The 16,072-nt window shown below is 39.6% G+C and overlaps 1 protein-coding gene across 1 annotated transcript; it reads right to left on the reverse strand.

The window, feature by feature from the left end:
- Positions 1–1,240: 1,240 nt before the first annotated feature.
- Positions 1,241–15,304, reverse strand: LOC117269311 (actinia tenebrosa protease inhibitors-like). The gene is made up of 9 exons (XM_078162361.1): positions 15,103–15,304; positions 14,629–14,773; positions 14,170–14,337; positions 13,851–14,018; positions 12,676–12,843; positions 3,062–3,229; positions 2,651–2,730; positions 1,567–1,708; positions 1,241–1,338 (listed from the first exon to the last, which is right to left on the reverse strand). Coding segments are annotated over exons 1-9 (1,125 nt in total). The 5' UTR covers positions 15,187–15,304; the 3' UTR covers positions 1,241–1,336.
- Positions 15,305–16,072: the final 768 nt, after the last annotated feature.

Genomic DNA, 16,072 nt, shown 5'->3' on the forward strand with positions numbered 1-16,072 from the left:
AGATTTTTTTCCAAACCTCATTTTGTCTTTCCACTACCCCTGGAAGTAATCAGTATTTACAAGAATACTAAAAGTTTTGTTTCTCTGTTCCTGCGAAATGTCCAGTTGTACCAGCAATGGTCTTAATACATCATCTTACACCTGTGGATATTCTCATTTAAATAAGTCCAGTTGCAAGACACAATAATGCTGGATAAAATATAATGTGTTTGTTGCTGATTACTCTTTCACATCATGAGATTATTTATTTATTGATGTTGCAACAAGCCAGACTTTGCTCTCTCAACTCGTTTGTGTTTTATTTGGCTGTAGGAGTGAATACATGTGGGGGCACCCCAGGACACATCAGTCTGTATCTGGCCAACATAGTAGGCTAAATGCAAGGTGTCACCACCGAGTCAGATCCACACCTCGCTCATGCACAGCTCCACTCTCGCATCCAAATTTTGTCACTTCTGTCTCCAAAAACCAAGATGGAGATGGTCGAAATGCTGAACTTGATGCTTTAAAACGAGAATTCACAAATGAATGGGTGACATCACTGTAGAAACATAAATGTCTCATGCTGGATCGTACACACTTTGGCGGTGTCATCGGGTGATATTTGAAAGAAGTGGCAAAACATCTCTGGCATCATTAAAACCAACACGGTCTCTCTGTAGATTCCAAATTGTTGCACAAGTTCTTGAAAACAGACTTCTGGAGGCTTTTAAAAGTTTTGGGGGGTGATTTCGGAAATGTTTCCCTAGACTTTGGCCCAAATTTTTTTTTGAACAGGTGCTTCATGTTGGTATCTACAGTAGTTTCAAAAAGCTGATGTTCACCTTTGCTTTGTCAAAAGTCTGCTGTTTATGACACCATATGTGGTGTCACATGACGAGGAAAGAAATACTCACTGTTAGAGAATCCAAAAAGTTTTACAGTAACTAAGTACTCCAGTAACCAAATACAGTTCAGAGTGTACGGTTAGTTCACTTATTCAAATTTACAATACATAACTGTATTTTATTTTTACACTAACTAACACTGTTATCATTTCATAGGTCTGTCTGTTTTCTCTGTTTGGGTTCTCTATTAATTCAGTCTAGTATGATGGACGCCAGGACGTATGTCAACCACATCAACCTCTTGTAAACATTAGACAAATGTAAAAACATAGTAACAAATGCTTTATTGGTAACCTGCATAATATGCTCCCTATGGTTCATGTTTTTGTATAACCAGATAAGCGTTGATGCTTCTTCATCTCTTCAGTTTGTCTTCAGGAAACAGCTTCTCCTCATCCTCCAAAAACAGAACTTCAACAGTCTGATCACGCCACTGTTGGGTGCTCTTCTTCTGTAGAAGGGAAACAATACATTAAATGCTTTGATCATATCTGGGTGGGTAGTTGCTGTATGGTTAGGTTACAGAGGAGGGTATACCCTGTATACCTGCATATACCCTCCCCTGCACCACTGGGTCATGTTAAGTTTAATGTCAATCAGCAGCACTTTGGAGCTCAGCCAGTCAACACTTTGATATGTGAGGTTTAATGTGTGAAATAATGTGATAATAATGTGATACACTCTGTCTCATCTTTAAAGTTGTTGTGGTTGCTCAAACACCCTCCATAGACGAATTTCCCACAGCTCTTTGAGGTGGAGTTGTAGAAGTAATGCTCAGTGTGTGCCTTACATGGGCCTGTTTCAGGTGGTGCGTTACAGACCTCTACAGGAAGAGAGAGATTAATAATGATATGTTACTATTATTATTCTCTATCCTCTATTATTGATTCTATTACCAACTTATTTAATAATTTATTTCTTTGTTTACTTGATCATTATTATCAGAAATACGTGTTTTCCCCATCAGCTAATATCAATGTATTTATTTATTGGCTGTTCTTCATTTCCTGATACCACTGTTCACATCTATCATTGCTACTAATATTAACCTTATCATTTATTCGTTAACTTCTTTATTTCTTTTCTTACTATTATATCCTTATTCCTTTTACGTATCATGACCACAGTAATTTAATAATTTCTTTACTTTCCCCCTTTCCATCTTTTCTCTATTTTCTATTATTACAGTGCCACTGCCCCCGTCTTCACTACTTTTATCAACTCACACATTTAGTTATTTGTCTATTCATCACTATTATTATTGTTATCATGATTATGTCCTGAACCCCTTCAGCTACTATCATCATGTCTAGTCTACTACAACTACTTTAGTTGAATTTTATTTTATTTTATTCTATTCTATTTTATTTTATTTTATATTATTTTTTTTCTAACCAGCACTTGTTCCTCCTTTGTTTGCTCTGTCTTGGGTCTTATCACTCACAGCTAACCTCTTCTATTAACTGTGTCAGCAAATCTATTCCTGCCTACATTATTAACGCAGTGTATTTATTTTCACTTTATTTATTTACCTTTTTTTTCTTTTCCTGTGGCTTGCCTTCCGCTTTGTTGTTATTTTTTATTTTTAAAGCTGTTATTTGCATAATTATTGTATTTGATCACTTACTGTTTCTCATATACATTCCCCCACTGACACTCGCACACATACATCAAACACATTACATTACTCCACACTACAATTACATTCAGCACGCACTGTGAAACGCATAACAAAAACAAATCACATCCTCACCCTCCTCTCCCTCCTCTCCCTCCTCTCCCTCCTCTCCATCCTCTGTCTCCTCTCTCTCCTCACCCTCCTCTGCTCCAAGTACTGCCATTCCTTAAGAAATAATAAATAAATGCACATACATTAGCAGTTGCAGCACAGACAAAAACTCTGTTTTCAGTGAAAATTGAATAAATAAATTACTAATGTGGACAAAGACGATGCAAAGTGTCATTAAATTGTTGAGAGATGGGACATCTTTAAGACCCCAGCTAGGAAAACTCTATTGTACTGCTAGATAGAGTGGCATATACCCTCCCCTGCACCACTGGATCATGTTCAGTTTAATGTCAATCAGCAGCACTTTGGAGCTCAGCCAGTCAACACTTTGATATGTGAGTTTTCCAAGATGTGTGAAAGACATGTTTTATATTTCATTTCTCACCTTTAGTGTGACATCTCTGCATACACGCTTTCTCATCTTTAAAGTTGTTCCGGTTGCCCAAACACCCTCCATAGACGAATTTCTCACAGCTCTTTGAGGTGGAGTTGTAGAAGTAACGCTCAATATATGCCTTACATGGGCCTGTTTCAGGTGCTTTGACACAGATCTCTACAGAGAGAGAGGGGAAGATAACCATTTGTGAGAACTTGACTCTATCACATGTCATATCACTGCACAATAAGCAGCATGCAGTTAATTAGCAGAGTAAGTTGATCTCTTACCTGTTGCATTGAACAGAGCCCTGATAAGAGCTGCATCGGTTGCATTGTTTAGAGTTGTACTGTGTTCAGTTGCATCATGCACAGTTGTATTAACAGTAGCACCCTCAGCGTCTGCAGGCACCACAGTACTCTCAGTGGTCTTCACCTGTACCGCAGCCACAGACAGAAAATGACATTCAAAACCTTTTTTTTCTCCAAATATTCCACATAACATTCATTTGAACTTGTGAGACACGTTCTCCAATTTGGTTAACATCACAAACTCTTTAATCTCATATTCCAGCATTTCACTGAAACTCAATCACATTCTAAGTGAGACATTCATATCCCTTTTTTAATATCTGCAGCATTAAATCAAAGAGAAATTGTAGTTGTCCTGTTTATCCTGCTACATTTTAAACTCATTTTGTATTCGACAATCTGTGAAAAAAAAAAAAAAAAAAGAGAGAACTGAGGAGCTCAGCCAGTCACCTGATCATCAGCAGCAATCCCCTGGAGGGTCCAGGTCCACTCCAGGAGCAGCACAGAAAACAGAATCGCTGTTTTCTCCATCCTTTAAGTCTTTGTGTCCAACTCTCTCTGAAGTTCTGAGGGCCTGAAATATAGCCACCCTCTTGTCCCTCTCAGCCCAGACAGTGCATTGACCTGTGACTCACTGTGCTGTGTTGCCCCAGCATGTATTTCCTCTAAATAAATAAATTAATGTTTTACTGCATGTGCACTGGACTTGTTTGAGCAGCTGACCGCTTAGGCATTGGACTTCAGACATAAAAAAATCCAAGTATTTGTTTCGTAGACAAAAAACAAAGCCAACGGACATCTACATAACATCCGATATGTGCAGAATGGACAGATGCTGTTGGGATGGATAAAGTAGCTAAGATTGAAGAAAATAAGACTATGGGGTAAAGGGGTTTAAAGAAACAGTGTGTAGGATTTAGCGGCATCTAGTGGTGAGGATATAGATTGCAACCAGCAAAAAACTTTTCCCATGGAAAAAAGTTTTTGCTGGTTGCAATCTATATCCTCAATCATGTGAAATCAATCATCTCAATCATCCCCAATCATGTGCCAAGTGTAAACTCCCAGTTAAGGCTCATTTATGCTCCCTTTATGTACGAAAATTGATATGTCTGTTTCAAATGTTGTAAATGCCACTGCTCTCATACCTCTGTTCGTTCTTTCTGATGGCATAGACACCGTCAATAACTGGCACCAAATGTAGAGTCAAAAGATTCGCACAACAACAAACAAGGTGATGGGGGAGGAGGTCATAACACTGCACCTTTAAATGGAGGCAGTGTTGTAGATGGTGATGGTCTTTGCAGCCATTATATACATCCTGACATGCGGACGGAGAATTCTTTTCACTGTTTTAACTATATATTACGATATATTATCATATATTACTGATTTGTTCTGTTCTGCCGTTATTTAAATTCCGTTGTCATCTCCTATGGTTGGATCTCGCTTTTACTACACTGCATGATCTCCACTGGTACGACTCTGTAGGATATATTGATGTTACGTAATTTATAATTTATTCTGTGGCAGCATTTATTAAATAAATGCTCGCTGAAATTCTCCACCATTACATATGTAAATTTTGATTTGATTATAATTATTCAGGTGCCTACGTTTTTCACCATGAATACTGTAGGGTTTGATTAGCTCAATATTAGAAAAAAGTGACGTTAATAAGAATTATTAAACATAACCACTTTAGTTATTCGTCCAGCGATATAATTTCATAGTCAGACTAATAAAACCACACCTCTTGTTGATCAGACAAAAATGTTTAACGCACTTTGGGGAAATTATTAATTATCAGTTGTCAGTTCAAATAGAGCTCAAGTAGCCAGTATCTTTGCCACCGTAAAGTGACTGAATGTAATCCTACAGAAAACCAGGACAACGACTTTATAGACAAACATTTATTCTAATACTACTGACACAGAAGACCAAGACGCAATACAAGCAGTGAGCAAGGGTGAGATAATCATCAGAGGAAACTTTAACATGGACCTGTGAAAAGCACCATTCAACAACTGAGAGGCATGGGAAGCAAAAAGGAAACATCTGAAAACTTAGGGGAAATCCTAGTTTTATCCAATGCTCCCTACCATACTTATTAAACTAAGCATCAAACCCCAGCAAAGGAAAATTGTGTTGTTTCACCTGAGTTGTAGCTGACCAGAAAGAAGATGCTCTGGAGGGGGAAGAGGAAAAAGCAGTGCTGCTCCTTGGCGTGAACCGCTCCTGGTGCTGTCCTTCTCTTCTACTCAGTTGAACTCCTTGGATCTTTTGGGCACTTTTGGGCGTTCCTGAGCCCACATGGCAACCTTGGCTCAGGTGAGCTTGGCCCTCCATGTCGGTCATCTTCACACACCCAGTGTGGGCATGCAGGAGTCTGCCTTTCTTCAGTCCTGACCTTGTTGGTCCAGGACACAGGAGTGCTCGGGATGCAATCAAATTGCCCGGCGGGACCATGCTAGATGGGGCCCAGCATGGCCCGCTGGCTTCTCAAAAGTTTTTCTTCAAGATCTTCTTCTAAACTTAACTTTGACTCTACAAGACAAAAAGTCTCTTCTCATCTTATAGTTATACAGATATATATATATAGATTGGCAGGCAGGCTCCGGCCTCTGCGCTGTGATTGGCCTTGCCAGCTGTTTTCTCAGGCTGATGTCCAGTAGGAGCAGCTCACTGTCACTGGCGGGACATTTCACTCCTCCCTTCCTGTACGTTTGCTAATTTAAAGTTTAATTTTCTTTAATTGCTTCCTAGATGGTTAATGAAGCTTGGAGCATTTCTAATGCTTCCATATTTACCAATGTGGCGCTGTCTGCTATTGAATGGTACCAAACACACATTGTCTGCAACAGGATATTACCAACTTATAAATAAGTGGTCAACAGACACTACTAATTCAGATTTAAATGTTATACATGGTGATCCTGTTATAACATCATATATATATGTACATGTGTATGTATATGCACTGAAATAGAAAGAAAGGTGAAGCATAAACTTACAAACAACATGTTGGTTCCTGGAATCCACGTTTCTGTCTTTCCTCTTAAAAGACAACTGCAGGGAAAGGGGGTGGTTGTTATCACATTAACATACAGTACACACAGACTCTGCACCATAGGCCACTCTGCTTGAATCTTCTTCCTGGGTAACACCAGCACCAACACCAACCTGTTAAATAATAAAGTTACATTTGAAACACCTTTCAGGCCATGTGGCTGAGTCTGTCTCTTTGTTTCGTTTCCAGAGTTTGTGACGTGTCTTAAACTCTCCAGCCACATCTGGTGATGTGGGGGGTTGTTGAGAGCTTATCAGTTGAGTGAAGGTGACCCAGTGGTTGGTCACCTATTATCCTCTGATGTCAGGATGCTGAGTAAAAGTCCTTTAGTGTGAATCCAGAATAAACAGGCTTGATCACCCTACAACTCCTTTTCGTACATTTCTGTAAGCTTTCAGAAGACATGCACAAATACGGATGAAATGCACATATAGTATGGACAGAGGGCTCCGTCCATCTCTGTCTCCGCTCTGTCTTTAACTCTGAGCATAAATGAGCCCTTAGGATTCCTTCAGTGTTTATTGTCTAGGACATTTTTACCCAGTCATCCACAGGGGTCTCTTCCTCTCCGAAACACTTGAACAGATTTGGTGATTCAAACTTGTAAAAATCTCTGTTTTTCCAGTGCTGTTTGATTCATGCAGAGGGGCTGCAAATTATGGTGGCTGATGCAAAAACATGAATGGCCTTTTCTAGAGCCAGTGTTTGGTTTGTCCACTCTAGGCCACTGTAGAGACAACGTTGCATGCTCCATGGAAGAGGACCCGCTCCGTGTGTAGACATAAATGGCTCATTTTAGTGTAGCAAAAACACAGCGATACACTGGACGCTTCTTATTTTCAGGTGATTATACACTATCGAATAATTACTTGATAGGTTTTGCAGAATACCAGTGTTGGTAATAGATTTTTTTCCAAACCTTGGCTTTGTCTTTCCACTACCCCTGGAAGTATTCAGTATTTACAAGAATACTAAAAGTTTGGTTTCTCTGTTCCCGTGAAATATCCAGCTGTAACAGCAATGGTCTTAATACATCATCATATGATTGTTGTTGTTTTAAGTACCATTAACTACCTTTTTTAATTATTTTTTTTTACTGTCAATATTTTTACAAGACACAATAATGCTGGATAAAATATAATGTGTTTGCTGCTGATTACTCTTTCACATCACGAGATTATTTATTTATTGATGCTGCAACAAGCCAGACTTTGCTCTCTCTACTCATTTGTGTTTTATTTGGCTGTAGGAGTGAATACATGTGGGGGCACCCCAGGACACATCAGTCTGTATCTGGCCAACTTAGGCTAAATGACTTTCAACACTGTTCTTCTTGATGGTTAAGGGCCCGTCCCAATACCCCCCCTTAGCCCTACCCCTTGGCCCTACCCCTAGATTTGCACGTTCCTGCGAGGGGTAGGGGTGTCCCAATTCCTTCTTGCATGTAGGGGTAGGGGGCATAACGAGGAGTAGTAGGTATAAAACTAGCCCTTCAGAGCGAGGGATTTCAGATGCTGACTTGCCAGCGAGGGGTAGATGTCGCCATGGCTACCACCGAGCAAGAGACGAGGAAAAAAGTTCATACATGTACGTATAATTTTGCAAATAAACATGGAACCTTTGTAAAAACTATTTCGAATAACTGTGTATTTGTGCAGAGAACGGTATAACAGTTTTTTATTGCTATTCACAATGGTATTGCTATTCATGTCTGTCTAGAAAGCTAGTCAGCTAGCTAACGTTACCGCTGTCAGGTTGCTTGTTCGCTAGCTAGCTTGCTCGCACTACCTGGCGTCTGTCATCTGTCCTGTTCTGCAAAATTGTTGGATTTTTCACATTACGATAACACGCCAGCTAGCATAACTATGTTGCCTCGTAATGTTAGCTGGTTAGCTAGCTAGCTAGCAGAAGTCCCCTGTCGTACATATTATTTCGTCATCTGTCGTTCATCAGACAAAGCATGATAAATACAACAAACGCGATCAGTAGGATGAACTCAACTGGAGACTCCATTGTAGATGCCCGAGGCCTCTCAGGTCATAGAAATTCTGGAATTTACATTTAAATGCCAACTGTACAGTACATACATGTCTGTTCATGCAAATTTACAACAAATACCCAGATCAAAGCAGTCAATGTATTTTTGCCACATATTGTATAAAGTAATGGATGTAGCTACCATGACATCCCCCATTAGTTTATGTATTCCCATTTCAGCTGTCATCAGCTTGGGTTTATGGAGCCAGAAGTGACCATATTTGGACAAGTGGGTGGAGCTGTGAATGAGCGATGGGTGGATCTGACTTTTAGACTGAAGCAATGCCCCACAGACAGCCTGTCACCAAGCAGTAACCTCCGGGGCTGAAAAATGAAGCCAATGTGGAAGTGCTAAAAACTACAGTTCTTAAAATGGCCACTGAAGGCTGGCTTTGGAAGCGAGTCAATCCCCATAGCCCCCTGTGTTAAAATGCCCAACTTTACAGCAGAAATAAACATATTTACAGCCTGGTACAAAAAACGGTTTTGGTCTCTATAGCTAGCTTCAACATTCATGACAAATGTACAGAGGGTGAATTTTTATATTACTCACCCATTTACATTTTATTAGGGCTTAAAGTTATGCATATGTAAGGGCGGGATCTCTATGAGTGGCAGGCTGTCTGCAAGGTGTCACCACCGAGTCAGATCCACACCTCGCTCATGCACAGCTCCACCCCTGCATCTAAATTTTGTCACTTCTGTCTCCAGATACCAAGATGGAGATATTCAAAATGCTGAACTTGATGTTTTAAAACAAGAATCTACAAACGAATGGGTGACATCACTGTAGAAACATAGATGTCTCATGCTGGATCGTACACACTTTGGCGGTGTCATCGGGTGATATTTGAAAGAAGTGGCAAAACATCTCTGGCATCATTAAAACCAACACGGTCTCTCTGTAGATTCCAAATTGTTGCACAAGTTCTTGAAAACAGACTTCTGGAGGCTTTTAAAAGTTTTGGGGGGTGATTTCGGAAATGTCTCCCTAGCCCTCTGGTGCATAGCGGTCACTGCAGTGGACAGCTACTAAAAAGTCATTTTTTCTTAAATGCAATTGTTTCTATGGTGGAACTGCATATCAGCCTCTAGAGTGCTCTCTGCTGCCCTACTCCATTGCGGTCTATTCAGTGGTCAGTCGGTGTAACTGCAAGTAAATTTCCTCTGAATCCAAGATGGCCGCTAGACAGCCACCCCTGCCGACCACTGCTGACATATCCTGTCAAAACTTATATTCTAGAAGAACCCCAGAGGTAAAAACAAAATATGATTATATACAGTAACATCTAAGGAAGGATATTATCCATTTGGAATATGACATTTTTATTTCCAATATGTAGAAAATTACGATTAACCATGTGTCCAATGAAGTGGACATCATGCATCAACCAGTATATTTTCAACACAAGTCATGTAATTGCTTCACTGTTTCTTGTGACTGTTTTGGTTATGTCAGTGTATAATTGTTTATACGCTATTCATTTAAAATATATATTTTTGTGCAGGTTAGCTGTAGTTTGTGTTACTATAATAATTATTTTGTCATATTTTGTAGACTTCAAACGCAGCAAAGAATAAGGCAGCCTACAGAATAGTTCAGGAAATTCCATCCAGCTCCAGTGATGATGAGTATAGTGACAACAGTGATGATGAGTGGCTGCCAGAGAAGACCAGAGACATAGGAGCTGAGGATGATGGAGATACAGTCAGGATGCAGAAAGTGAGGATGCCCGTGAGGATGCAGAGGGAGGTCAGCATGATCAGGGAGCTGTGGAAGATAGGCACATGGCACCTGACCATACTCAAGCCCGCAAACTGGAAAGTCCAAGACAACGACTTTGATGGAGACTTGCCTCCTTTTCTAGGAGAGTGGAAATTGAATGTGGAGGGAAGATATCCCATAGATTTCTTCACACATCTGTTTCCAGCAGATCTCATTGATGATATAGTGCAAAACACCAACTTGTATGCTCTCCAGAAAGGGAAAGAAAATCTGGCAGTGACAGGAGAAGAAATGCAGACTTTTTTAGGCATCAACATGATCATGGGGTACATTCAGTATCCTAGGGCACAAATGTACTGGTCTAGTGAGGATGGCCTTCGTCTTGGAATAATTGCAAATGCCATGTCTGTAAACAGATAAGGGCAAATCCTGAGATACCTGCACTTTGTGGATAACTTGACTTAACAGCCAGCAAACACAGATAGGCTCTTCAAAATAAGACCATTGCTAAGTGCACTTCAGGAAACATTCAAGGCAGCAGCAGACCATGAGGAATTTCAGTCAGTTGATGAGCAGATCATTCCTTCCAAAGGCTTAATGTCCATCAAACAATACATACCAAAAAGCCCAAACCCTGGGGAGTGAAAGTGTGGGTGAGGGTAGGAACCTCAGGCTATATGAATAGATTTGAAGTGTACCAAGGCTCTGCAAGTAGTGGTTGCATCAGTGCATTGGGAATGGCTGGAGATGTGGTGATGCATCTTTGTGATGACATAAAACACAAAAATCACAAGGTGTTTTTTGATAACTTCTTCAGCAGCATTCCACTCATCGAGGCCTTGAAAGACCAAGGCATCTATGGCACAGGTACATGCAGAGCAAACAGGCTGAAGGGAGCAAATCAGAAACTCAAGAGTGAAAAACAACTGAAAGAAATGGGCAGAGGAGCTGGCTCTGTTGTCAGCAATAATGCAAACATCACTGTCACATGTTGGCTCGACAGTTCAGTCATCCACATGGTCTCGTCCTGTGCTGGCCAGTCCCCTGAAGATGTTGCCAACAGATGGGTCAGGAAGGAAAAAAAGATGGTCAGGGTCCAAAAACTCTTCTGTGTGGCCCTTTACAATCAACACATGAGTGGGGTTGATCTTGTTGACCAATGTCTGGCAATGTACCCCCACAGACGTCGAAACAAGAGGTGGTACATCCGAGTGTTTTTTCATTTTTTGGATGTGACCATTGTAAATGCATGGCGCCTCTACCTGGATGGGAAAAGATGAAACTCCTCCTCTTCAAAGCTTCTGTGGCACTGATAAATAGTGGCAATAGTTTTCTTATTCAGGCCTAAACATTGCGCCTATACAGAGTTGAAACTTCCAAAAAGTTGCTGAAATGTTTTTCAAAGCATAAAAAGTGTTTGTATATTTAATATAAAACACAAGTTAATTCATTTTTACAGTAAGTTCACAATGTTTTATGTTGAGTGCTCAGGCGCATGTAGTCCACTGGATTGGACATGTCTGGAACTCTATGAAAAAAACATATTTTTGGAAAAAAAAGTTGAACTTTTTTTTTCATGTCCTGAGAAGAATAAAAACACTTCAGAAAAAAATCTTGACCAAGGCTTTCATAATTCATGCATCAGAGGGCTAGACTCTGGCCCAATTGTTTTTTTTGAACAGGTGCTTCATGTTGGTATCTACAGTAGTTTCAAAAAGCTGATGTTCACCTTTGCTTTGTCAAAAGTCTGCTGTTTATGACACCATATGTGGTGTCACATGACGAGGAAAGAAATACTCACTGTTAGAGAATCCAAAAAGTTTTACAGTAACTAAGTACTCCAGTAACCAAATACAGTTCAGAGTGTACGGTTAGTTCACTTATTCAAATTTACAATACATAACTGTATTTTATTTTTACACTAACTAACACTGTTATCATTTCATAGGTCTGTCTGTTTTCTCTGTTTGGGTTCTCTATTAATTCAGTCTAGTATGATGGACGCCAGGACGTATGTCAACCACATCAACCTCTTGTAAACATTAGACAAGTGTCAAACGTAGTAATGCATTGCTTTATTGGTAATCTGCATAATATGCTCCCTATGGTTCATGTTTTTGTATAACCAGATAAGCGTTGATGCTTCTTCATCTCCTCAGTTTGCCTTCAAGAAACAGCTTCTCCTCATCCTCCAAAAACAGAACTTCAACAGTCTGATCACGCCACTGTTGGGTGCTCTTCTTCTGTAGAAGGGAAACAATACATTAAATGCTTTGATCATATCTGGGTGGGTAGTTGCTGTATGGTTAGGTTACAGAGGAGGGTATACCCTGTATACCTGCATATACCCTCCCCTGCACCACTGGGTCATGTTAAGTTTAATGTCAATCAGCAGCACCTTGGAGCTCAGCCAGTCAACACTTTGATATGCGAGTTTTCAAACATGTGTGAAACATGTGTTTTGTATTCCACTCCTCACCTTCAGGGTGACATCTCTGCATACACTCTGTCTCATCTTTAAAGTTGTTCTGGTTGCCCAAACACCCTCCATAGACGAATTTCTCACAGCTCTTTGAGGTGGAGTTGTAGAAGTAATGCTCAATGTGTGCCTTACATGGGCCTGTTTCAGGTGGTGCGTTACAGACCTCTACAGGAAGAGAGAGATTAATAATGATATGTTACTATTATTATTCTCTATTCTCTATTATTGATTCTATTACTGACTTATTATTATTAATAAATTACCGAATAATTTATTTCTTTGTTTACTTGATCATTATTATCAGAAATACGTGTTTTCCCCATCAGCTAATATCAATGTATTTATTTATTGGCTTTTCTTCATTTCCTGATACCACTGTTCACATCTATCATTGCTATTAACCTTATCATTTATTCTTTAACTTCTTTATTTCTTTTCTTACTATTCTTTTCTTACTATTATATCCTTATTCCTTTTACGTATCATGACCACAGTAATTTAATAATTTCTTTACTTTCCCCCTTTCCATCTTTTCTCTATTTTATTTTATTACAGTGCCACTGCCCCCCCCCCCCCCCCCCCCCCCCTTCACTATTGAATTGAATTTACTTGAATTCAATTTAATTTAATTTAATTAATTTAATTCTGTTTTATTTTAGGTCTACCCAGCACTTGTTCCTCCTTTGTTTGCTCTGTCTTGGGTCTTATCACTCACAGCTAACCTCTTCTATTAACTGTGTCAGCAAATCTATTCCTGCCTACATTATTACCGTAGTGTATTTATTTTCATTTTATTTATTTACCTATTTTTTTTCTTTTCCCTACACAACAGACTACCCTTGCTATTTCACATACCCCCACACCCCAAGACCTAACACTTGATTTTCTTTAGTTCTTTAAAATGTTGTTCTTGTTTATTTGTTTGCTTTACCAGATCAACAAAAAACAAGAAACTGTATCACAGTCATACTATAAAGATAGGTCATGTCAGTGGTGTAGTGATAGTTCATAAAGTGGGTGTACTGCCAGAGTGGCATATACCCTCCCCTGCACCACTGGGTCATGTTAAGTTTAATGTCAATCAGCAGCACTCTGGAGCTCAGCCAGTCAACACTTTGATATGCGAGTTTTCCAAGATGTGTGAAACATGTGTTTTGTATTTCATTTCTTACCTTCAGGGTGACATCTCTGCATACACTCTCTTTCATCTTTAAAGTTGTTGTGGTTGCCCAAACACCCTCCATAGACGAATTTCTCACAGCTCTTTGAGATGGAGTTGTAGAAGTAATGCTCAGTGTGTGCCTTACATGGGCCTGTTTCAGGTGGTGCGTTACAGACCTCTACAGGAAGAGAGAGATTAATAATGATATGTTACTATTATTGTTCTCTATCCTCTATTATTGATTATATTATTGACTTATTTAATTATTTATTTCTTTGTTTACTTAACAATTATTATTATCATTAGTATTATTTGTTTTCCCTCCTCACCTTCAGGATGACAACTCTGCATACACTCTTTCTTGTTTTTAAAGTTGTTCCGGTTGCCCCCACACCCTCCATAGGTGAATATCTCACAGCTCATTGAGATGGAGTTGTAGAAGTAATACTTAAAAAATGCCATACACTGACCTCTTTCAGGTGGTGCGTTACAGATGTCTACAGGAAGAGAGAGATTAATAATAATAAGTTACTATTATTGTTCTCTATCCTCTATTATTGATTATATCACCGACTTATTTAATAATTTAATTCTTTGTTTACTTAACAATTTTTATTAGTATTATTTGTATTCCACTCCTCACCTACAGTGTGACATCTCTGCATACACTCTTTCTCATTTTTAAAGTTGTTCTGGTTGCCCCCACACCCTCCATAGATGAATTTCCCACAGCTCATTGAGGTGGAGTTGGAGAAGTAACAGACCGGCAGAGTAAGTTGATCTCTTACCTGTTGCATTGAACAGAGCCCTGATAAGAGCTGCATCGGTTGCATTGTTTAGAGTTGTACTGTGTTCAGTTGCATCGTGCACAGTTGTATTAACAGTAGCACCCTCAGCGTCTGCAGGCACCACAGTACTCTCAGTGGTCTTCACCTGTACCGCAGCCACAGACAGAAAATGACATTCAAAACCTTTTTTTTCTCCAAATATTCCACATAACATTCATTTGAACTTGTGAGACGCGTTCTCCAATTTGGTTAACATCACAAACTCTTTAATCTCATATTCCAGCATTTCACTGAAACTCAATCACATTCTAAGTGAGACATTCATATCCCTTTTTTAATATCTGCAGCATTAAATCAAAGAGAAATTGTAGTTGTCCTGTTTATCCTGCTACATTTTAAACTCATTTTGTATTTGACAATCTGTGAAAAAAAAAAAAAAATTTGCAGAGAGAACTGAGGAGCTCAGCCAGTCACCTGATCATCATCAGCAGCGACCCCCTGGAGGGTCCAGGTCCACCCCAGGAGCAGCACAGAAAACAGAATCGCTGTTTTCTCCATCCTTTAAGTCTTTGAGTCCAACTCTCTCTGAAGTTCTGAGTGCATGAAATATAGCCACCCTCTTGTCCCTCTCAGCCCAGACAGTGCATTGACCTGTGACTCATTGTGCTGTGCTGCCCCCGCATGTATTTACTCCTACAGAAAAAAAGAAATAAATTAGTTAATCTTTTACTTTGAACTTGTGCTATCTGACTCGTTGGACCAGCTTAGACCACTTTGGACTTCAGACATCAAAATTCCAAGTATTTGTTTTTAGGAAAACAAAGCCAACAAACATCTACATAACATCCAAATGTGCAGAATGGACAGATGCTGTTGGGATGGATACAGTAGCTGAGAGTAAAGAAAAAATTCTTCTTAAATGCTAAGTATAATGTAAAGACTAATAAAAACAATAGATCATCCATTGCTTGTTTAGATCATTTATATAGCGATAAGTGAAACTATTCTGGCCAATAATATACTTAACAGTTCTTAATATAACTGAAAGGTCCAGTGCTCAGGACGTGGATGATATATTGGCATAAATAGGATGTAATATAACACTTTTTCCCCATGGTCTTGTTCTCTTTTGCTGTACCTACATTTAAAGGAGCAATGTGTAGGAATGTGTAGTGGTGAGGTTTGCAGATTGCAACCAGCTGAAACTTCTCCCATGTGCCGAGTGTGAGCTCCCACTAGGGATTCCTTAAGTGTTCATTGTTCAGGAGGTTTTTACCAGGAGCCGAGGTCTCTTCCTCGAGATACTTAAACTCCCTCGCTTGGGGCAGGAAATAAGACAGAGGGATTATATATCTCATCTGGCCTGGGAATAACTCGGGACCCCCCACGAAGAACTGGAAAGCGTAGCTGGGTGAGGGACGTCTAAAGTGCTTTGCTCAGCCTG

This window comes from Epinephelus lanceolatus, chromosome 19, assembly GCF_041903045.1.
Source record: "Epinephelus lanceolatus isolate andai-2023 chromosome 19, ASM4190304v1, whole genome shotgun sequence".
Lineage (NCBI taxonomy): Eukaryota > Metazoa > Chordata > Actinopteri > Perciformes > Serranidae > Epinephelus > Epinephelus lanceolatus.

Coding starts and splice junctions, on each gene's coding strand:
- LOC117269311 (XM_078162361.1), bottom strand. CDS start 15,186: ATGGAGAAAACAGCGATTCTGTTTTCTGTGCTGCTCCTGGGGTGGACC. Junction 14,338..14,628: donor GGCTCTGTTCAATGCAACAG/GTAAGAGATCAA, acceptor CTCTTCCTGTAG/ACATCTGTAACGCACCACCT. Junction 3,230..12,675: donor GCAGAGATGTCACCCTGAAG/GTGAGGAGTGGA, acceptor CTCTCTCTGTAG/AGATCTGTGTCAAAGCACCT.